At 40.6% G+C, this 20,550-nt stretch overlaps 2 protein-coding genes across 3 annotated transcripts; both read right to left on the reverse strand.

Moving 5' to 3' along the window:
• Positions 1 to 242: 242 nt before the first annotated feature.
• Positions 243 to 10,194, reverse strand: abhd17ab (abhydrolase domain containing 17A, depalmitoylase b). The gene is made up of 5 exons (XM_075485192.1): positions 9,417 to 10,194; positions 8,057 to 8,427; positions 6,574 to 6,768; positions 5,857 to 6,036; positions 243 to 4,963 (listed from the first exon to the last, which is right to left on the reverse strand). Exons 2-5 carry the CDS (start codon positions 8,419 to 8,421, stop codon positions 4,738 to 4,740), a joined length of 966 nt encoding a protein of 321 aa, XP_075341307.1. The 5' UTR covers positions 8,422 to 8,427; positions 9,417 to 10,194; the 3' UTR covers positions 243 to 4,737.
• A 4,486-nt stretch (positions 10,195 to 14,680) lies between these two features.
• Positions 14,681 to 20,492, reverse strand: LOC142400364 (AN1-type zinc finger protein 5). 2 transcript variants are annotated; one of them, XM_075485194.1, is made up of 6 exons: positions 20,365 to 20,492; positions 18,971 to 19,133; positions 18,509 to 18,620; positions 16,736 to 16,863; positions 16,283 to 16,387; positions 14,681 to 15,380 (listed from the first exon to the last, which is right to left on the reverse strand). In XM_075485194.1, exons 2-6 carry the CDS (start codon positions 19,128 to 19,130, stop codon positions 15,232 to 15,234), a joined length of 654 nt encoding a protein of 217 aa, XP_075341309.1. In that variant the 5' UTR covers positions 19,131 to 19,133; positions 20,365 to 20,492; the 3' UTR covers positions 14,681 to 15,231. The 2 variants fall into 2 exon arrangements, with proteins under 2 accessions (XP_075341309.1, XP_075341308.1); XM_075485193.1 differs by having other exon boundaries at positions 14,682 to 15,380; positions 18,971 to 19,170.
• Positions 20,493 to 20,550: the final 58 nt, after the last annotated feature.

Raw genomic sequence — 20,550 nt, forward strand, 5'->3', positions numbered from 1 at the left:
GGATTTTTTGATCAGTTTGACATCAACTTTCTCGCAATCACCGATTTTTAACAAGTCATGCGAGTGGAAATCCGACAAGCAGTCAGTGGCCTTTCAACTCAAGGACTGTAAACCTTATAGTCTATAATGACTCCTATCTTTGGGCGTTTGGTCATTGCAGGGCGTGTCTAAACATCTTTTTTAAATAACGAACTCAACCAAGAAAATGGAAAATGACAAAGAAAGACGCAAAGAGCCAAAGCTTTGATTTATTAAACAAAAGTCGATTTAATTACCGACGTGTCGTGCTACAGAGTGAGACGGGTGGTCAAAAATGAGACCGTGTTGTGTGTTAACAGTAAGTAAAGGATACAAATGTTAAATGTATGAAAGTATTCAAAAGAGGAGAAATAACTAATCCAATAGAACTAACCTAAAATCAAAGAATTAAGAGAAACCCCCAACACATGAATAAAGAGTTCGAAAAATGGTTGTAGTGCAAAAGCAAACAAAACAAAGACAATTCATTTGTGTTAGAGGATAATAACAATTATTTGTTCATAGGTGGATTTAAAAATAAATCCATTTTAACAGCTGTTGAACATTAGGTGGTGCTGGTGGTTTTGAGGACATCGCTCTGAACAGCGTGGTCACACGGTCGCACACTGCTTATGATTTGAGGCCAGTGCTTCATCCAGTTACATTTGTTGGAGGCAACTCTGTGCTTGAAAGTTCACCAAGTGAATCCAAGCAGAAATAGCACCACAGTACATCTCAAAAAGATAGAATATCAGCGATAAAGGCACAACGCACAGGGCAATGAGTACCAATGGAAGAGTAGGAAGGAGAGACCCATCCGTCTCTGCTAACGCTGAACCACATCAGTTCAGGATTATTATCTATCGGGTATGGATTAGATAAGCTTGAGGGACACTCCTGCAGTTCAAATGTCATGTCAGGGCGTATTATGTACTATCCAAAGCTGATACAGATCACCGTTATAGACTTTGAATGGCAATATGCATCAATGTTAGCAGATTATCTGCAGACTTGCGTCACAGTCTGGTCATTGAAATATGGAGGTTAATAGCAAACACATACATTTCTTCCCCTTCTGTCAGGCCAACAATCCAGTGAAGTGCGAATGTTCATTCTCCCAGCAGCTCTCCGATTTCCAACTCTCGCTTAGACTCTTCTGTTGTGGCGTGGCACATACCGATATGCGTCAGCACGCAAAGCTTTTCGTGCTCGGGGCTGTGTGAAAGTGTGGTGGCTGTGTTTGCCACAGCAGGTCAGGCTGCACTAACTTGGCCTTACGCAGGAGAGCATACCGCCACAGCTGCGCTTAATCCGTAAGAGCATTTGAGTGAGACACCAGATTGTTTATGTAGTCTACTGAAAAAGAGCTGGCACAAGTGTGTGTGTGTGTGTGTGTGTGTGTGTGTTCAGAGGGAGGAGGGTGACCGCAGCTTACGATCCATCTGTCCGTTTCCAACAACTCAACATGGTGGCAGACAGCGATGGGAGGCTGGGACAGGCCCAAGCCCTTGTACTCGTTTAATTAAAACTCATCATCTGAACCTTTTTTTTGGCACGGACGTTAATAAGCTCATTCAACATGTGACTCTACAGATGAGTTTAAAAAACAAAAAAAAACACCCTTGCAATTAAAAACCCATTTTACAAATCAGCCAATTATTCATTGGAGCCTTTCAGGGGTCTTCCTTGTGAAGCTCGATGAAGCCTTTCACTACAGACAGGTCTTATTCACAGAGTGCCAGGACTGGCATGAATGTAAAATCAGGGACTGAATGAGACGCATAAAATTAAATTCCTGCATAAAATAAATTTTTTTTTAAAAAAATGCTCTTCTCTCACACATGTAAGCACACGCAGGGATAAAGGGAAAAAAAAAAAAAAAAACAGCCATTAACTTCTGGTTATGTTTTATTGATTTAATCTCTTTAACTCTTGGAAAAAAGACAACGCCTTTAAAAACTAAACATTTGTCAGTATAATAAACAATGGAAGAGAGTATATGAACGTGACACCCAGACCACTCCTCAACAGAAATCCACACGTTTTGCTCTAAAAGATGTTTCATGTGTCTGCTCGGGCCCCCCCTCTGTCAAGGCATTTCACCACCTCCCACACTTTTTTTTCCCAAAGCATATTCAAAACACACGCACACACACAGGTTTGTTGTTTCGAGCAGGAATTTGCTGAATTCCTACTCGAAACGATCAATTATAAACAGCTTGAAAGAAAAAAAATAAGAATTTGATTCTTTCGTGGTGTTCATTCCGTGGCGACACGATATGCTAAGACATGTTCAACGAGTTGAGGATTTGACATTTTCTATCCAGATTTGTAGAGGATAAACATGTTGACAGATAAATAAGAAGCTGGTTAGAAATAAAAAAATCTAAATTCAAACATTTTTGCCTTTGCTTGTAAAGATACAAAACGTTTAGGCACCAGGTAAACTGGATGAAGAGCTAAAAATGAACTTTGGTTCATGAATTCATGAAAAAACAACAAAAAAAAACAAACCTGAAAATGGCCACATTTCTTTAAAGAAACAGTCATCTACACTTTTAAGAATACTGCATCCCTCGAAGTCTAACGGTCAAATAAAACTAATTAGGTTAAAAAACATCACAATAAATTTGGTTGTGGTATCAAACTTTGGTGGTTTATCAAGTCTGTCATGACATCCTCAGAACAGCACAATCTTAAAAGACAAAAGAAAAAAAAAAAACACAAAGGGACAGAGTGGAGGAATTATGGTTTAGCTTCCGAGTCAACCTAAACTGACCTGAACGGGGAAGCCAGAAGGTGATCCTGTACAACATTGTTGCTGAAAACAGTCTCCAACAGAGACCACCAGGGCAAACGGTCGAGTTTGCAGCTAGAAAATAGACTATACCACTTGTATGGTGAAGCAGAGTAACGATATGCTATGCTATACAGACACATATTAAAGGCAGTTCTTAGAAAAAAGACTGTAAAACACTGAGGAAAGAGACTTGGAAAAGATGTTCTCCATTTACAAGAAGTCAGTTTCCCTTGGTGATATAACAGAGTGGCAGTGAGTAGAAATGCCAGTGCCAACGCTGTTTCGCTCACAGAAGCGTTAAAGCTGTAAAACAACTAAGGAGCTATGTTACCGTACAAAAATAAAACATGCTTGTGCTTATTTGAACAATGGTGGGAATGCCTGATATTATCAGAATGTGAAGCACATTGATAATCAAAGTGAGGAAATCGCCCAGCCATTTTCAAGTGTATCGTGAAATAGCCAACTCCAAAGTTTTTACTCACTGTCCACGCTGACAGGAGTGCGTCTCAGGATAGTGAAAAAACATGAGTGATATTAGTGTTAAAAAGATTTCCACAGAACAGGCCCGAGGTAGACAGCCAAGTCCTGTTTAATTTTAGTGTCGTTTCGCTCTTCCAGGCACCGAGAGAAACAGGAAGTGTGTCGACAGCTGTGATCTACAGGTGTGGGACACAAACGAGACTAAAACTAGACGGATGGGGCGAACAGAGTCTCAGACATCCCACTAAGTGCGGGAACAGGAGGGAGCTGATCTCGCTCCACTACGGGAATCCGAATGCGATGGAGAGAAGAACGCACGGAACTCCACGGCTCTCCAAACTCTGTTTAATCTGTACCTTCGTCTGAGGATCAAAGTCTGGTTCGTTACTTGGCTCTGTTATCTGAAATCTCTGCTCTATGGATCCGCCCAGATTTAGCAGATAATATATAAACAAACACGTGGGGAACACACCGACTCCTAATGTCTAAAACAGGGTTACCTGAGCAAAAATATTCAGCACAGAAAAAGCTAAAATAAAGACTCAAAATACAAACTCAAATCCATGTACATTTCATCTTCATTTTTCCAGGAATTCAGACCTGGACACCAGTTTTGCCCGTCCCCACAGTGCACATAATGAGGGAGACAGATTGTTAGACTTATACTCCAAAACTCGCAGTCCAATGCTCCACCAACCGATCAAAGCCACAAAAACGACTTGAGAATTAAATCAACGTGACAACAAGATTTATTCTGTTTTTGTAAAGACTGCTCAAGACTGTTCAGGTGTAGTAACAATCGAGTAAATAGAAAGAAGCGATTCTGTGCAAAATCAGAATTAGAATCTTGTTGCCATTTCAAAATGAAACCAAAATATTCCCCGTTTCAGAGTTCTTTAATAAAAGTGCTTCTCATGCGTCACTCCGAACCTGCTATTTAAGTTATACACACTGTCTGAGCAGGCTGGAAAACTGACCTCCATGATTCCTTATCAGTTTTTCTGTTAACTTGTCTTCCTCTAACATCAACAAAACCCTTTTTACTGTGGACACTGACCATGTTATTGCACAGTATAGTATACATTGGCCGCTACGCTTACACATAGCAGCTGTACTGTTTTAAGTTCTGAGAAAAAAAAAAGAAGACTAAACCTTGTTTTTCACACTCACACACACGGATTATAAAGACACTCTTTCTTTCCCCTGCGTCCCATTGTTCCACGGCCCTTTAAAGGCTTACTGCGTCCCGATTATGAAGCAAAAAAAAAACAGTGTGTGAAGCCCTACACACTCCTGGAAGCCATGGTAAGCCGCGGGACGGTTTAGATGACTCTTGGGGGGGAAAAAAAAAAAAAGAAGAAAAATCCACATTAGTGAGGCTTTAAGTGGACTAGGAAAAAAAAAAAAGGAAAACATAATGACAGTAGTTTTGATGGTCAGGCATGTTGTACTGCCAGCTCCTGTCCTATGAATCGGCGCAGGCGCTCCAGATACTGGCTGTACAGTTCAATGTCGTTGTGTCCCGCTCCCTCCACCCAGAGAGGCTCCACGGCCTTGGGGCAACGCTCGAACAGAGCCAGGCCGTGCGAGAAGTCAATCACCTCGTCTTCGGTCCCGTGAATGATGAGCACCGGGGAGGTGATTTTTGACACTTTCTCAATGCTAAAAATAGAAAATAGGGGGAGCAAAGGCATTACAAAAATCTCTTGTTAAAGTGTGTACAGTGTTTCCCATAACAAAAAAAAAAAAAAAAAAAAAAAAAAAGGGACTGGGAAATGCTCACATTAAATAAAACTATAAAAACAATACCTCGATCATGGGGTGCCTCCAGTTTTGTTGCCTGAGCCATTAACCTTAACCGTCATCAACTACACGTTTTGCCTGTCTCATTAAGTTCTGACCATCAATCTCCACTGAGTTTATCCCAGAGATGCAATGAACACTCTGCCCCAAATTTGAAGAAATGCTTTGTTAACACAAAAATGGAACAAACAAAAAGCTGGTACACTTAATACCACAGGCCACATCTATTGTTGACGCGTAAAAAGGAATATAAAAACACTAACCAGAGGCCAAACTAAGAAACAGGAACCTTTCGAACTGCAACGCAAAAGTAGGAGCTGTTTCTTCTCCACAGATTTTGGTCTTTGACAAATGTAATATAATCCATAGTGATAAAGAGCACAGAGAGACACACTAGTGTAAGTGCAAGAGACAATTACCTGTCCTGTTGGCAGGATTGTAATCGTGTGAAAATGGCAGCAGGCAATCACACAGTTTGTGTGCAAAGTCTTTGTAATCTGAGAGTATCATGTCTAAATGAACACCTAGTTTGGCTGTAATATAATCCATCGCGATAAGGAGCACAGTGAGACACAAAGTAAAGCAATTAACATTTCACTTTGGCAAATAATGTGATTTATGCAGCTGTTACGGATTTAGTTTCATCCAGGATATTTCTTGGAAATGTTATTTTTCCATTGTTACACCTTATGTAATGAAAGAGAGACATACAGGACAAGGGGACAGAGGGAACCAACACTGCAGATACCTACTTGGGGAAAGCGTCAAAGCAGTAGGTTTTCTTCGTTTCAGGAAAGGCGACTCTCATCCCAGATGTTAGAGGTGAGTGAAGAACAACTGCGGCACACTCGTACCGAGACGCCAGGTCGACAGTGGGAACAGTACCGATGCTCTGTCCATACAGGATGATGTTCTCTGGGCATATGCCATACCTGGTTAAAATGGAGAAAGTAAACCTTATAAACATAAGCCAAACATAGGCCAAGAAAAAAAGATTATTCATTCATTAGTGATAATTAAGATTCTTTTCAAAGCAGTTATAAAGCTATTTTCAGTCAATCGAGTGATCTAAAAAATAGTTTCATGTAACTTTATACATATCTAGAGTTAGTTAAGCTTAGAGTACGGTAGTTTTTCTGAATTTGGACTTTTCTGAGCTTTGATATGCCTAATCTGAGCTCATTCCTAATCACAACCTCTGCCAACACGATTCGCCAAATCTTAGCAAACTATTCCGTTATGACCCCCTAAGTTATTACTAATTTTTCTCTCTGTGCTGCAGGTCCTTAAATTATCTACATTTTAAACACGCTTTCATGTGAAATTACATGGGAAATTTGCATAATTTCCCTTTGGGATATTCCGTTTAATTTAATTTAATTCAGTTTCAAATTAATCTAAACACACTGAGAAGGCATAGTAAGTCTTGCCTTGAATAGCACATCTTAGGCCATTTCATCATAACATACCGTGTACGCAGGGCGTGCCAAGCAGCATCGATGTCTGCATAGAGATTCTTCTCTGTGGGCTTTCCAGTGCTGACGCCGTAGCCCGAGTAGTCATAGGAGAAGATGTTGCAGTTGATGCGAGTGCCGAGGCCGATGTAGAAGCTGCTCATCTGGCCGAGGTCGACTGCATTGCCGTGGGAGAAGAGCACGGTAAATCTGAGTGGACACAAATTTAAAAGGAAATATTAGTGAACAGAAGATGCCTGCAGACAAGTATCATTTACACCGTGAACGGAACTGAGAGATTTGCTTCTTTATGCTTTACATAAACGAGCCGTAAGCTTTGCATTTTCAAAAAAGATGAATCGTGAAAAAACCTTTTTCATTCTACCAATAATGAAAACACCACAAATAAAAAGGAACAAGAGAAAATTTTACTTTAACTCACGCTCATGCAGAAATAACACAATAACATTATCACACTTGATTGTGCAAGGAAAAAAGTGAACCTGCAACTACAGTGAGCAGGGAACAAGGAGCAACCTGTTAAGATAAACAAGAAGCGATCGCTTGGACTCTGAGCCTGTCCGCTTTTATCTAAAAATGCTACATGTTGGTGGATCGGTTGACCACGATGGACTCAAGCCAAGAAACTCTTACTTCTAGACATTCTGTGAAACCTGAGAAGCAAAGTATCCACAATAAATTCTGGGTATTTAGCCTTTGCCTGCTATACATGAATGCATGCTCCACTTCCCAGTGGAATCTGATACTTTTTTTTTTTTTTTTTTTTTAAACGCACCGGTTCTGAAATTCTCCTTCAGTGGTTTTGTTCAGGGAACTCCTGCAGCCCACGGCTTTACTTTTGGCCTTTTCGATCAAGAGTGAAGCACAACAATGTGTCTGCCATATCACAGCCACAGTGAATTCATTCTTTGTAATTCTAGATGGCTATTAATACAGGGAACATGGACTGTAATATAAATCTGTCCATTTCCTCATGACTGATTAGGTAAGTTAACCATAAACACTTCAGATCAGAGAAGAAGGTGCCAAACTGAACGTTTATATCTTGTACACTGTTTAATGTTTAAGTCACTATCATAAGGTCATGTACCCAACACTGCTGATACTTTTACTTAAGCAAACCTGCAATACAGAAAAAAACGTGGCTGGGAATATTTGGTCTCTGGATCATAGTAAATTCATATCTTATCAGTGAGTGTGACGTCCGGATTTTCAATCCAAAAAAATATATGAATATAGTGATCCATTGGAAAAGCAGGAAGAGACATCTCCGAGTCGGCTGAGTCAACAAGGAAACCAGTAAAGGAAGGAGATCTAGATGTGTGCAGAGGAGCACTGACAAGAAAGAAGGGGAGCTTCAACGCTCCAGAGGAAGTGTGACTCACTGCCATAAAATGAGTGTTAAAGGTCAAGAAAGTAAGAAACATGCCGTTAAAACACTAACCAGACTGTTAGGGAAAGCTTTCAAACTACTCACCTGGAACTAGGTGCACAGCGGATGTACATGCAGCCGACTCTGTTGCCTCTGCTGGAGCGGGTGAGGAACACCTCTATCGTGTCCAGCTCTCTCTGGGAGTACTGAAACTCGGCTCTTTCCGTCAGGTGAAGCTTCCATCTCCCTTCCACGGCCCCTGCAGCTCCACTTCCAGCGACCGATGCTCCGCTTCGTGCCCGCAGGCTCGACGCCCCGGTCGCTCCCGGTGTAGCAGGCCCTGCCTCTGGGTCTGGAAGAAAGGTGTATGTGGGCTCCGGGGGCAGGAAGGCGAGCTTGGCTGCTATGCGGCTCGGGCAGGGCGGGCAGCAGAACAGGCAGCAGAGCTCACTGAGAGAGAGGCCATTCATCCTTCACTGTGCAGGAGGAAGACAAGAGGATCACTGTGCTAATGAATCTACACCACTGCCGTGCCAACACAATGAGACCCTTATTACAATGTAATGTACAAGGCACTTACTCCCGGGGTGACAGCAATGATGAACATTTTTCATTCAACAGGTTTGCAACATGTGTAATACTAGTAATATATACATTGATTATCTATTCACATAAAAAAACATTATCTAGCCTTTCTCTATTCTGTGTTTGGTTTGTAATTCTTCCACCACTGTAAACTGACTATCACTGCATTTTGGACAGTTGTTCTGACAAAGGCATCTAAACCTCGGGGTCTGCGAACTGCGATGGCACAATGTAGATTTACAGGGGAAGACAGGGAATATTTCCAACTCAGTCAAAAAGAAAAAAAAAATGCAATCTATTACACCCCAATAAAATTGTGAAAGAAGCTATGCATTTCTATTTTTAGAAGTCCAAAAAGCTATCACAGAAGCTGACTGTGCAGACAGTTTTTGAGCACGCGCAACATTTTTGTTGAAACACATGAGCAATTAAAGCACAGTGGGTTTCAAAATATATTGAAAGAAAACCAATAATTCATCATGAAAAGAATACAGAATAAGACAGCATAGATCTAAAAGGAATGAAGATATATCATACACATTTGTGCCTGTTGACTTAGAGGGGATTAAATGTTAAGATTCAAAGGAGACTCAACCCATGACAGCAAAAGATTAGGTGTATTAGATTTAGTCTCAGTTTGAACAGTCTCCTAATACCTGATGGTTTGGCTTCACTGTGTGTAACAAAGACATCTACAACACAGATTGGCAGAGAAAAGTCTGAAATTGGTCCCTATATTTTCTCTATATTTGAGGAAATATGAAAGTTGACGCTGAAGATGTTTTCTAATTCCAAGCAACAAGTGAATGTAAACCTAAGTACCTAAGCAAACATAAGCAGCCTTACATCATGCATAACCTTCAGTAGTCAGCAGACTTACCTGTTGAGGTGAAGATCTTGGCGTATGCAAAAAATAAACTGTGCCGAAACAAACACTCTTTTTTTTCTTTTCTTTTTTTTTAAAGTAGGCCGTCCTTTACTTCAGCCTGATCCAAACAAAGGATACTGTTTAAGTGCCCTGTCAGCAAAATAAGGAAAAAGTAGTGGAGCCTGCCGGCTGACAGGGAAGTGTTATTTACAAACTATCTGGAGTGTTTTCTTTGAGGTGACTGAAGTCCAAATTCCAGCCATTTTGTAGAGAAGATGACGAATGGTTTCAGATACTTTGCGTCTTTCCAAAAACGTGTCCAGAATATTTCAGTTACGCGTTTCTGTTTTTAGTTTTTATGAACTCTGTTGTCAGTCGAGATGAAGAGTCTCTCTAGCCCGACGCACTCTGAGGCTTTTCAGTCTCAATCAAACGCGCACACAACTGCTTCCTACTGCAAAAGAAAAGGAGTGTTATATCACAGAAAACGGAAGCGACAAGTCCTATTATCACTCCACAGAGAAGCTAGTTGTCTGCGTACCAGCTAACTGGCTTAAGCTAGCAAGAAGACATAAACACGGCTAGTCAATAGAGACAACGCTCGCTCGTGGACGACTGCCGTAAAAACACTGTTCACACAGTTTCCGACGCTTGAATATATCTCCTTGAAGGAACTCAGGACGGTCCTGGCGCCTTCTCTGTCTTCATGGATAGCGTCTTGCCCTTTTCATTAATCCATGTACCTGCAGTGTTTTCCCAGTTCTATGCAGTTACACCGTATCCGGAAGCGACAGCTGACCGGAAATGACGTACGAAGTTTCCATTCGACAATTAAGGGAAACCGGTTATCAGTCTGGGTGACGACGCTGCCGAAGATGACGTAGTTGAACTCGATTGTTAAATTGCACTTTTGAAGAAAATATGATAACATTATCATCCACTGGAACGAAGTGCTTATTAGTAATCAGTTATCCAGGAACTGAATAACTTACTTACAAATAATCTTTGCTGGCGTGTGATATCGAAACTTATTTGCCATTACTAAAGAACAATACTTCATGTATCTGCGCACCCTATTCTTCACCGATACTTGACCTTGGAAAAAAAAAAGCGGTGGAACAAGTATTTACAATCCTTACTTGGATATAAGTACTGCATCAATACAGCATTGCAAAAAGACCGAACCGTTTGGAAACTGTTTTAATAAGTGCGTAAAAATTATTACATGATGTTCCAAAAGTATAGAAGGTGCTCTGTAATTGTTATTTTGGAATAAATCAGATGATTGGTTTGAAAATTTCAGAAAACGGGGCATTAAAGCTGTCACTATTGCTCTCAACTACTTTCAAAGCAGATGTCAAACTTCTGATACTCACGGGGCCTTTTTGGTCAGGCCTTTTTAAGCTGCTTGTATACATTTTTGGACAGTTTAAAGTATGATGAAAGATCAAGTTTAATGTCTCTATAGATATTGTGTGGATACTCCTTATTCAATTAAAAAAAATACTTTATTTATCCCAGAGGGAAATTAAATGTTAATGTAACTCAATTAAATCAAGGAGTTATTATAGATGCTGATGGCTGTGGGCAGGAAAGATTTCCTGTAGCGGTCCGTTTTGCATCCAAACTGAAGAAGCCTTTGACTGAAGAGACTCTGTTTTCCGATAACAGTCTCATGGAGAGGATGTTCAGGGTTGTCCATAATTCTCTTGATTTTATGCAAAATCCTTCTTTGCATTATTGTCTCCAGAGGTTCCACAGTCGTCCTCAGAACAGAACCAGCCTTCTTTATCAGGTTGTTGAGTCTTTTTAGTATTTACCTTTTATATTAAATATATATATATATATATATATATATAAATATACCTATTATATTTGTAAAGTAACTAAAGCTGACAGATAAATCTAAGTGCCATCTTAGGAGGAGCAATGAAGAAAATATCAGTAATGGCTGTTTTGTACTTTGAGGATGTTTACTGGAGATAATGGGGCATTTAACATCTATTAAGACAACAGTAGTCATTTAGGGGCTCTCTACGTGATAAAAATCAAACAGTTCCCTTTGGACAAGCACTAAGTGTCAGCACGCACTGAAGCACATTATGTGCTATTATACAGAGTCATTTGTACCTACAGTGTTTTGTCGAATCTGAGAACAATATACCACAATAATAAGTACAATAGCAGTGGGGCCACAGTACGCCGATGTGCCAGTCTAAAGAGGCCATCACTGGTGCATGTAATAACACTCTGTGTCAAATACAAAGCTCTGTTTGGGCTGAACATTTGATCTACAATTATGTACGAACATCAAAAACAAGAAGAAAACAAAATACAAGTGTAATTTAAAATAAACTTTGCGATTTTATTGTTTTATACTTACTCTTACACATCATACAATCCTAACTTTGAAAAGAAAAAAAACAAAATGAAAAGATATCTGGTGGTGTTTCTGGGGGACTGGAGTGCCAAGGGAGAGGGGACAAGAACTACATCTCTGAACAATGTAGACTTCATCTGCTATCTCTACAGCTCGTCTTGGAACACAGAATGAACACAGCCTTCTATTTTCATTTTCTCGGCTTTACTTCTGCAGCGAGACTGAACTGAAACCACAGGCTGTATCCCTCGCAGGCTTATCACTGTTATCAAAGTTCTTGCACGATGAGGACGTAGATTATGAAATGCTGTGCTAAAGACAGAATTGAGGACAGCAAAAGACAAATCAATACAACGGAAGGAAAATGTGTACTGATCCAATATAGATTAATTTTTTAAGGTTTGGTAAACCCTAATTGCTGGTGCCGAGTCCCACGGTCAAAATTATTTTAGTGGTTAAACTGTCCCTCATCACCTGAAAGACAACTGGGCATCGTCAACATGAGTGACGGACAATTTGATGAATGACATTACAACACATTATTGTGTGACTTATGGTGGTTTACATTCAAACTGCTCATATAGATTAAAAAAAATAAAAATAAAAAAAATTGAAAGCTTTGGGGCACTGATATGAGCATCAATAGAAATCAAGTGTAAATCAGGAAAAATACCAGGATTTAGGCAGCTGAACAACCATCCAACATACCATACTCACTCTATGAAAGGAGCATTAATTTGTAAGGCAAAACTGAATGTTTTGCATGCAACAATTTTTTGTAACCCAGCACTCACCCTTCAAGTCTGAGAACTGTGTAAGTATGCAAAGCGGCACCCACAACAAGTCCTCATAAACATGATAATCATTACCTTGTCGTCACCCAAGATGAACTCCATTTGGATTTCAATTTCTCACTAGACGCGAGATGGAGGGGAAAAAAAATAATCACAAGCGGGGGTTAGAAATGCTCAATCGACCCCAGGTAAATAGTCTTGGTGTTGGCGTGTCAAGTCATCGTGCCATCATTCAGACATGTCCATCAAAAACGCCAAGACTTCAACAGGAAATCTAATGAGGGAGCCAAGACCAAACTCACCCAGGCCCCAACGTTAAATCCTGTGGATACAAGCGAAAGTGTCATCCACATCCAACACATGTGCGCTGGCTTCTTCTGAAAAAGCATGCCAGCACATTCCCTGCAGCTTTCCTGCCACATTTTCATAAATATTCAATCATCAAGATCAAGCAACATGTACTGGGACACTTTGAATGAAGAAAAGATGGAGCCACCCCCCCCTCCCCCCCGAACCTCACATGGGCCTTCTTAGCTTTCAGGACTACCGTTATGCTATAAATAGACTTCAGTAACAGGATAAATATATGGACTGGGTTACTATGTAATGTTAAAAGTCTGGAAGGGCTTGTTAACAATCTAGTTTTGTACAACAGAAGCCACACGGCATGGTGAAGATACAAGTGCTGGGGCCGGTTACCGAACACGCCGAACAACTTCTAAATTGGGGGAAAACACAAGTGCCAGTGGTGGCTCATTAAATTTTTGGATAATTCTGAAAAGCACTTTAATACACATAGTACTATTCTTCACCTTAATCCGCCATCTGAATTACCTGGCAAAAAAATCTACATTAAGATTATACTATATGAATAGGAGCAATATGTTATTTACATTTGGGAAAGAGAAATAAAATAAATAAACCCAAAAAAAACCTGTAGAATCCTGTTAACTTGAACCTAAAGGTTCCAGCCATGCATTGTGCTACTGCTGTGTGGCTTTTTAAACATTCCAGCTCCATTTCAAACTGTGCAGTCACTAAGGAGTAACTCGTATGCTCGACTGCACATATGCAAGCGACTTAGATCTTCCTAGAAGAAGCGAGCGAGAAGCAGTCTTCGCACGAGGACTCGTCTGAATCTGAGCACAATGTAAAAGCACAGCTCGCAGCTCTGCGGCGCGGCAACAATCTTTACTGTAGCGGAGCAGAACACGCGTCGTGTGTGTCGAGCAAACTGCGTCCCAGGTCAGTTTTCATTCAGCATGTGTCAGTGGTCTGCTGGTGGTTAGAGAAACGGGGAGCGTAATCGACTCCGAAGAACATAAAAAAAGGCTTTTCAGGGAGAACACAGTGCCCATCTGAAAAAGAGCGTCCCGTCAGTCAAACAAGGCGATTTTCTCTGAGAGCCCGATATACAGCTCAGGTATATACTGCAAATGACCAAGATGCTGAACAAAACTAAGTAGGTGTGGCACACCGAGTTTGTGCTCGGCAGTTGAAACTCTTGTGCTTTGCCTTTCTGAACATTTTACTGCAAAACCGTAACACTAAGGGCTCAACTGGGCTCGTCTCCGTCGTGTCAGAGCTCTTTTTCTTTTTTTTTTTCTTTTCTTCCATGGCTATATAATAAAGATGGAATTATTTAAATATAATTGAAAAGTGCAAATCTTACCGATTTGCTGACACATGCTGCCAATCCTCCAGCACAGACCAACCAAACGATAAAAAATAAATAGAATGCAATCACACAATTCAAGCTAACTACAATATATTAATATAGATCATCTGATGTCATACGCTCATTAAAATGAAAAAAAAAAAACAACAACAACAAAACAAAACAAAGAATTCAATCACGCATTTAAATCAAGGTTCGCCCTGCCCTTCCCCTCCCCTATCCTATCAATAATTGCTCATGCACTCAGTATCCGTATAGAACTGGAAAATGCTGGGCCTTTAGAGTTCAAAATGTGGTGACCCAGAGTCGGGGAAAATAAATGCCAATTTAATAAGAACTTGACATCATTTTTCTGTCGAGGAGAAAACTTCATATTCCAAAGCCCTTAAAAGATCCTGCTGACACATGAAATCTCCCCCCCCCCCACCCACCCCCAAACCTACTGGACCCCCTGAATATTCCGCTGTGTCATTATTCAGGTTCTGACACATTCTTTAACAGCTTATCCCCATTTAATTTCAACTACCTACAGGGATTGTAGAAACTCACATGATCCCTCCAAGTTGAGAAACAAAAAAGGGGTAAAAAAAAAAAAAAAAAAAAAATCAAATGCCTTCCCTCCCCATGGCAACACAAACGTCCGTCAAGCCCCCACCGCTCTCTCCAACTCTCAAGCAAATGTGCGTGCACACACAAACACTCTTCCATACGCGCGCGCGCGCACACACACACACACACATACACACGAGCACTCAGGTTCAGCTGCACTCACTAGCGGAGAGAGAGGGAAATGCTAGTAAGGGAAGTGTCTGGACTGTGGCTGCAACCACATCTCCCCACCCGCCCGCCCGCCTTAGACTACCATGAGCAAATGAAGCCATGATATCAGGTGTTTTCATCAAAGTCGCCATTGTTCAAAATTCACAAAGTCAGAGACTTTTGTCTTCTTTTTGTTTCCTTCTTTGTAATTAGTCCTCATAACTTCTGAATTTTCTCAGCCACCACGATCGGGTTCTCCTTGCGGATGCGCGCAGCTGCCGCACTCCGGTAATCAAAGGGACAGTCGTGTTTGTCAGAGTAACGATGGATGGCACAGAACAGGTTGCCGCAGCGACAGTCAAAACCTTGAGGAAAGAAAAACAAACAGGTCAGTCGGACAAAGAAGCTTTGTGATACACATAATTACACACTAAATGCCACATAGGCATTGTTGCACTGATCCATACAGGCTGAGAGATAAATGCTAAATATTGCAAAATGGTATACAAATTCTAAAAAGGACATGAATAAAGGTTTCCACATGCAGGCCGATTGTAAACACTACTATCAACGATCAACTTTGAGAAAGATCTGTTTGGACCAAAGGTAGAAATCAGGCAGCCTGCTGTGAAATACACCACTAACCTGCAGTATGTCGGTCTTTGTACCAAACTTTGTGATTGTGGAGGAAAAAATACACACCACAATCAGTACTTATTAATTTGAAAACGTTTTTTTTTTATAACAACTAATTAACTTTGAAATGAGGAATATGTCCTAAGTCATTTCTAATTTTAACAAGTCCTGAAGCTTGAATTCAACATGTTGGTGTTTTGGTAAAACTTTGACGGAAGATTGTGGCACCAGCTGCAGAGGGTGAGAAAGATGAAAGGAGGACATTCAAGAACTTTTCCGTTTAACAACACATAGGTTTGGCAGGATGATATCTTTTTTTTTTTTGAGGTACAGAAAACAATTGTCTGCTTGGGAGTTGAGGCATTAGTGTGCGAGACCGTCATTATCGTAACTATAACCAACGTCACCGTTAGAAGTAGCGTCAAAGGAATGCGTCGGGAGAACGTCAAAAACTATGGTCGCTGTGTGAACACAAATGTCAAAAGCTCTGTCAGGTTACAATTTCCAGGTGAAGGGTAAAAAGAATCCCAGCAAACCAGATTTATTATTCATATACCAACGCACCATACCGCCAGTTAAGAGGCGCTCATTGGTCAGCATCAATACGTGAGAGATCCTTTCCCTCACTTACCAGTAAGGCCCACTTTCTTCCGGCAAGAAAAGCAGCGGTTCTTTTTCTTGTTCTTATCTGGAGTTTGGTCACCATCAGAAGCCTGCGCTGCTTCGCCCACTGGCTCTGAGCAGAGGTATGAGTGTATGTGAGAGTACGAAAGGTAATATGTTAACAGCTCAAAAACTCAAATAAATCCGTTAAGCATTTAATCACAAGTACTGTCATATAAAAGCGATGGAAGGTACAGTAGTAGTAAAGTGTTTGAAAAACCTTTACAATTTTCTGTATTTCGACATAAATACGAAAGCCTCAGGTTAAACTTTTTAAAGGCAAAAGGCAGCTCTTATATATGGAACCATACTGGTCTCTAACTAGTTCCCACTCTTAACAAGTCCTTAATCAATAGTGCTTCACGCAGATAGTGGGCAGGGATTGATTTGGGAGAGCTTCACTGCTCTCTTTGATGCTCACCTGTGCTGTTTGAAGTACCCTCCTCTTCTCCTTCCTCAACCTCAGCTCGATCAGAGTCTACTGCTCCTGGGTCCTGGGAGATGCTCATAGCTGTCATCTGTTGAGTTACTGGGCTCGGAGAGCTGGGACTTACGTCACAACAAGCAGGAAAACATTTAAGATCACACGCCCACAGATGGACCTCTCATTCAATTAAAAAAATGATATAATAGCTCCTTAGAATCTATATATATATATATATATATATATTTTTTTTTTAAAGTAAATTGTGATACATGTATATTTTGTTAACCTGTGAACTAAGGATGACCTTCTTAATGTAACTGATAATCTGGAGACACGTATTCAAATTAATATCTGTGAAAATACATTGAGAAAATCCAAATAATAAAGTCGTTTTTCCCACGCACAGAAAAAGCAAAAATGCCACAAAACATTTTGGGGTTTTGAATGTTTTTTTTCTTCTAGTTTCACTGCATCCGCTGCTCCATCAGTTTGACAGATGACTACTAATGTCTCTCAACTCCCTTTGAAATACATTGAGAGATGCCTTTATTGAGACAGAAGCGGCTACATGCGGGCGGGGCTTTCGGAAAGCTGGACATCACGTATATACATCAAACAGAGCAGAATCATCTGGCCTCTTTTTGCAAAGAAAAGGAACAAATAATTCCAAAATGTCATCATACAAACGAAAAAATTACTGAGCCTTTAGTTTATGCAGTCATTCAGGGAGAACCTGAGCATTTCCCATCATAACTTCTGACACCTGTTCGCATTAAAATCAGAGTGATCTATGCTTTACAGGAAACTCATTCAAATCTAATCTTGTACGCTTTTCTTTCTTAAAGCTGCTAATCTGGTCTATAATTTCAGCAAATAGAAAATGTCAGGCACAAATGATTATTTTGTGTCCTTTTCTGAATTCAACAGTTATGATCATATAGTAATCACACCCCAATGGAGGCATACACACACAAATACATATATATATATATATATATATATTTTTTTTTTTTCTATGATTAGAGTATTCCTGGCTTACAGCTTTAGTGTTTGTTTTTGCCTCTATCCTGTGACCCTCAATCCCCCAACTGGTCAAAGCTGGACCTCACTTATTGTATAAAGAAGGGGAGTTCATCCTCTCCACTGTCGCTCTGTGCATGTTCAGGTCAGGGGATCATTCTAAATAAAGACTGGATGTGATCCATTGGTGTCCTTAGCGCCCCTTTTACAACTAGGCATTTTATAAAGAAAATTACAAAATCAAAATCAATTGAATTGAACTGAAAAATAATGACGTGCCTCGATAAAGCTAGCCACAAAAGAACCCGTATAAAATGCTGAATAACAAAAAAACTGTACCAGGCGTGTAACGGTTATCAAACATTACGCTGCAGTTTTTAAGAGCAGGCCCTGATTGCACAGTACTCTTCATCTCTGTGCCAAAGTAAAACTCAATACTGATTCCGTTAACCAATCAAGGCGTGTAGTTCCAAAAAAAAAAAATCCCCCTACCAAAAGCACTGGAAGCCTTTATGAAAATTGCTTATTTAAATCACAAGACTTTGTATATGTTGTGACAATATAGCAAAAGGTGATTTAAAAAAGAGTTATTTAGTTATCAGGTAAAGGTAACATTTGTAGTTTTATCTTTTTGTGTGCAAAATGTGCTCATGCAGAAAAAAAAAAAGATGCAATGATTAAGACATCAAAATGAATACTTCACAATGACTTTTTGGTCTGAAACCTTTAGTTTGCGAGGCAGCATACCTAGTTGTCTGTTCTTCAGGCGGAGTTCCTGCTACTTCTGTACTGAGCTCTGAAGTTGTGCCCTCCACCGTTACACCAGCCGATCCTGGTGATCCTGACGGTGATGTAGCAGCTGTGTGTGGGGGGAGAAAGACGGTCTTAAATACAGCAGAACCTGCTGTCCTTGCCCTGAACAAATATGCTTTTTCACTTTGGTTTGAAGTATCTTGTTAAAAGGACACTCGCTATATTCGTCTACCAGGATCAGATATATTTTAAGATAGTGTGAAACAACAGATGACAATGCCACTCTCCTGCTTTATGATGCCACAGCGCAGGCAGCTACTGCTACCCCTGTTCTCCAATCCCTTTTCGCAAACTCAAGTGCCCCCAGGACAACAGTTTTTGAGTGACCCCCTCAAGCCAAGTTCTGCCTTTTTCACCATACCTTTTTCACTGTTTAAGCCTCTCCCATCCTCCTACCTTTCTCTCCTGGGGGGCTGGATCGCCCCCCTCCCTGTTGTCTCTGCAGGTGTTCCTTGTAGCAGACAGAGCACATGCCATTGGTGCGGGGGTTACCATAGAAACCACATCCCATAGTGCAAAGCATTGGCACTTGCGTCTGATTGGTCTCCTGAGCCATGCTCTGACAGAGGGGGTAAAGGGGGTGGGAGAGGATATTCCTGAAAATGTGGTAGCATAAGTTAGTCAAAATTGTTAACAGACCCCATCTGACAAAATGATTTTCCATTTTTCAGCTAAAAGAGCTTGGAGACTGGCATGAAAGCAGAATTTAAACAAATTGGGAGCTCCATTGAAATCTGACAGTTATAACCAAATATGTGTACACACACACACACACACACACACACACACACACACACATACATATATATATTGTAATGATGGTTTCTCACACGAAGTCACATGTTCAAATAAAAGTATGTCAAACGCCATCAACTAAATGCCAAAGTTCACCTCAGCCACTCTAGTAAAAAAAAAAAAAAAAGGACTTTGGCACACCAAGCATAAATTACATTCCAAATAATGTTTGAAATTCAAAGCAATACATTGAATTATTTCTAAAAGGTTTACAGTACAACTTTGGCCGCAAACGAACACAGTGTAAAACTAATCAACTTGTGTCTTGCGCTTCTCATATTATTAGGCCAATGTGCAAGAGCAGTTCAAAAGCAAGCGAGGGATTTAATACAAAAACTACGCAGTGTGCAAAAGCAAGAGGCACAAAGGGTCGCACACAAGTGCACTTAAAAGAGCAAGTTACAGTATGCGAAAACATAAGCCAACTCAGATGGATTACACTTTCTTCCGCTGCAAAATAAGATCTTTGGTCAGGATAAAGTTGCCATATAAGGACCATGAGCAGAAGACGTGTCCGTACAAAACCACATCGAAATTGCAGACGGACCCTCTATATCAAACGTAGATTTGGCAAATATGAACGCTCGGTTGTTTAAAATCCAGCTCAACAAGTTCCAACAGAAGAAAACAATTGCCGTCCTGTGCTTGAATAGCTCAGCAAAGCAAACAGTGAAACATTAGCAAACAACCTCGCTGGCCGTTTTGTGTTGTCTTACACTGCATACCAACGCAAGAAGAAAGGCAAAACTCGCTTAGTGACCTTCCATTATGACGAAAATCACAATAAACAGAACTACCGTGTCCTTGGTGACAAAACTCAAATAAAACTTGTTTTTTAAAAATCGAATAAACGCTACCATTAGCAGGCTAACTTTAGCTGCTAGCCTAATCAGCCAGCCCAAACCAATGCGCTTCGCGACAGTGTCCTAGCTAGTTAAAAAAAATTAAATCATACACGGAGACACCCCTGTGTTCGTCTACGATGGAGGCAATACCTGAAATTCAAGGTACCGGAGGCTGTCGACGACCTTGAGCTTCAGATTTGAACAAGTTGTGTCCCCAGTAGTGCGCGCGGCCTCCTACCCAGCGCGAGCTCCCGACATTCGAAAGAACGACCATGACGTCATCCTCATCAGCATCAATACAGCGAGACAAGCCAACACAGCAAAGTCCAACACCCC

The sequence above is a fragment of the Odontesthes bonariensis genome, chromosome 15 (genome assembly GCF_027942865.1).
Source record: "Odontesthes bonariensis isolate fOdoBon6 chromosome 15, fOdoBon6.hap1, whole genome shotgun sequence".
NCBI lineage: Eukaryota > Metazoa > Chordata > Actinopteri > Atheriniformes > Atherinopsidae > Odontesthes > Odontesthes bonariensis.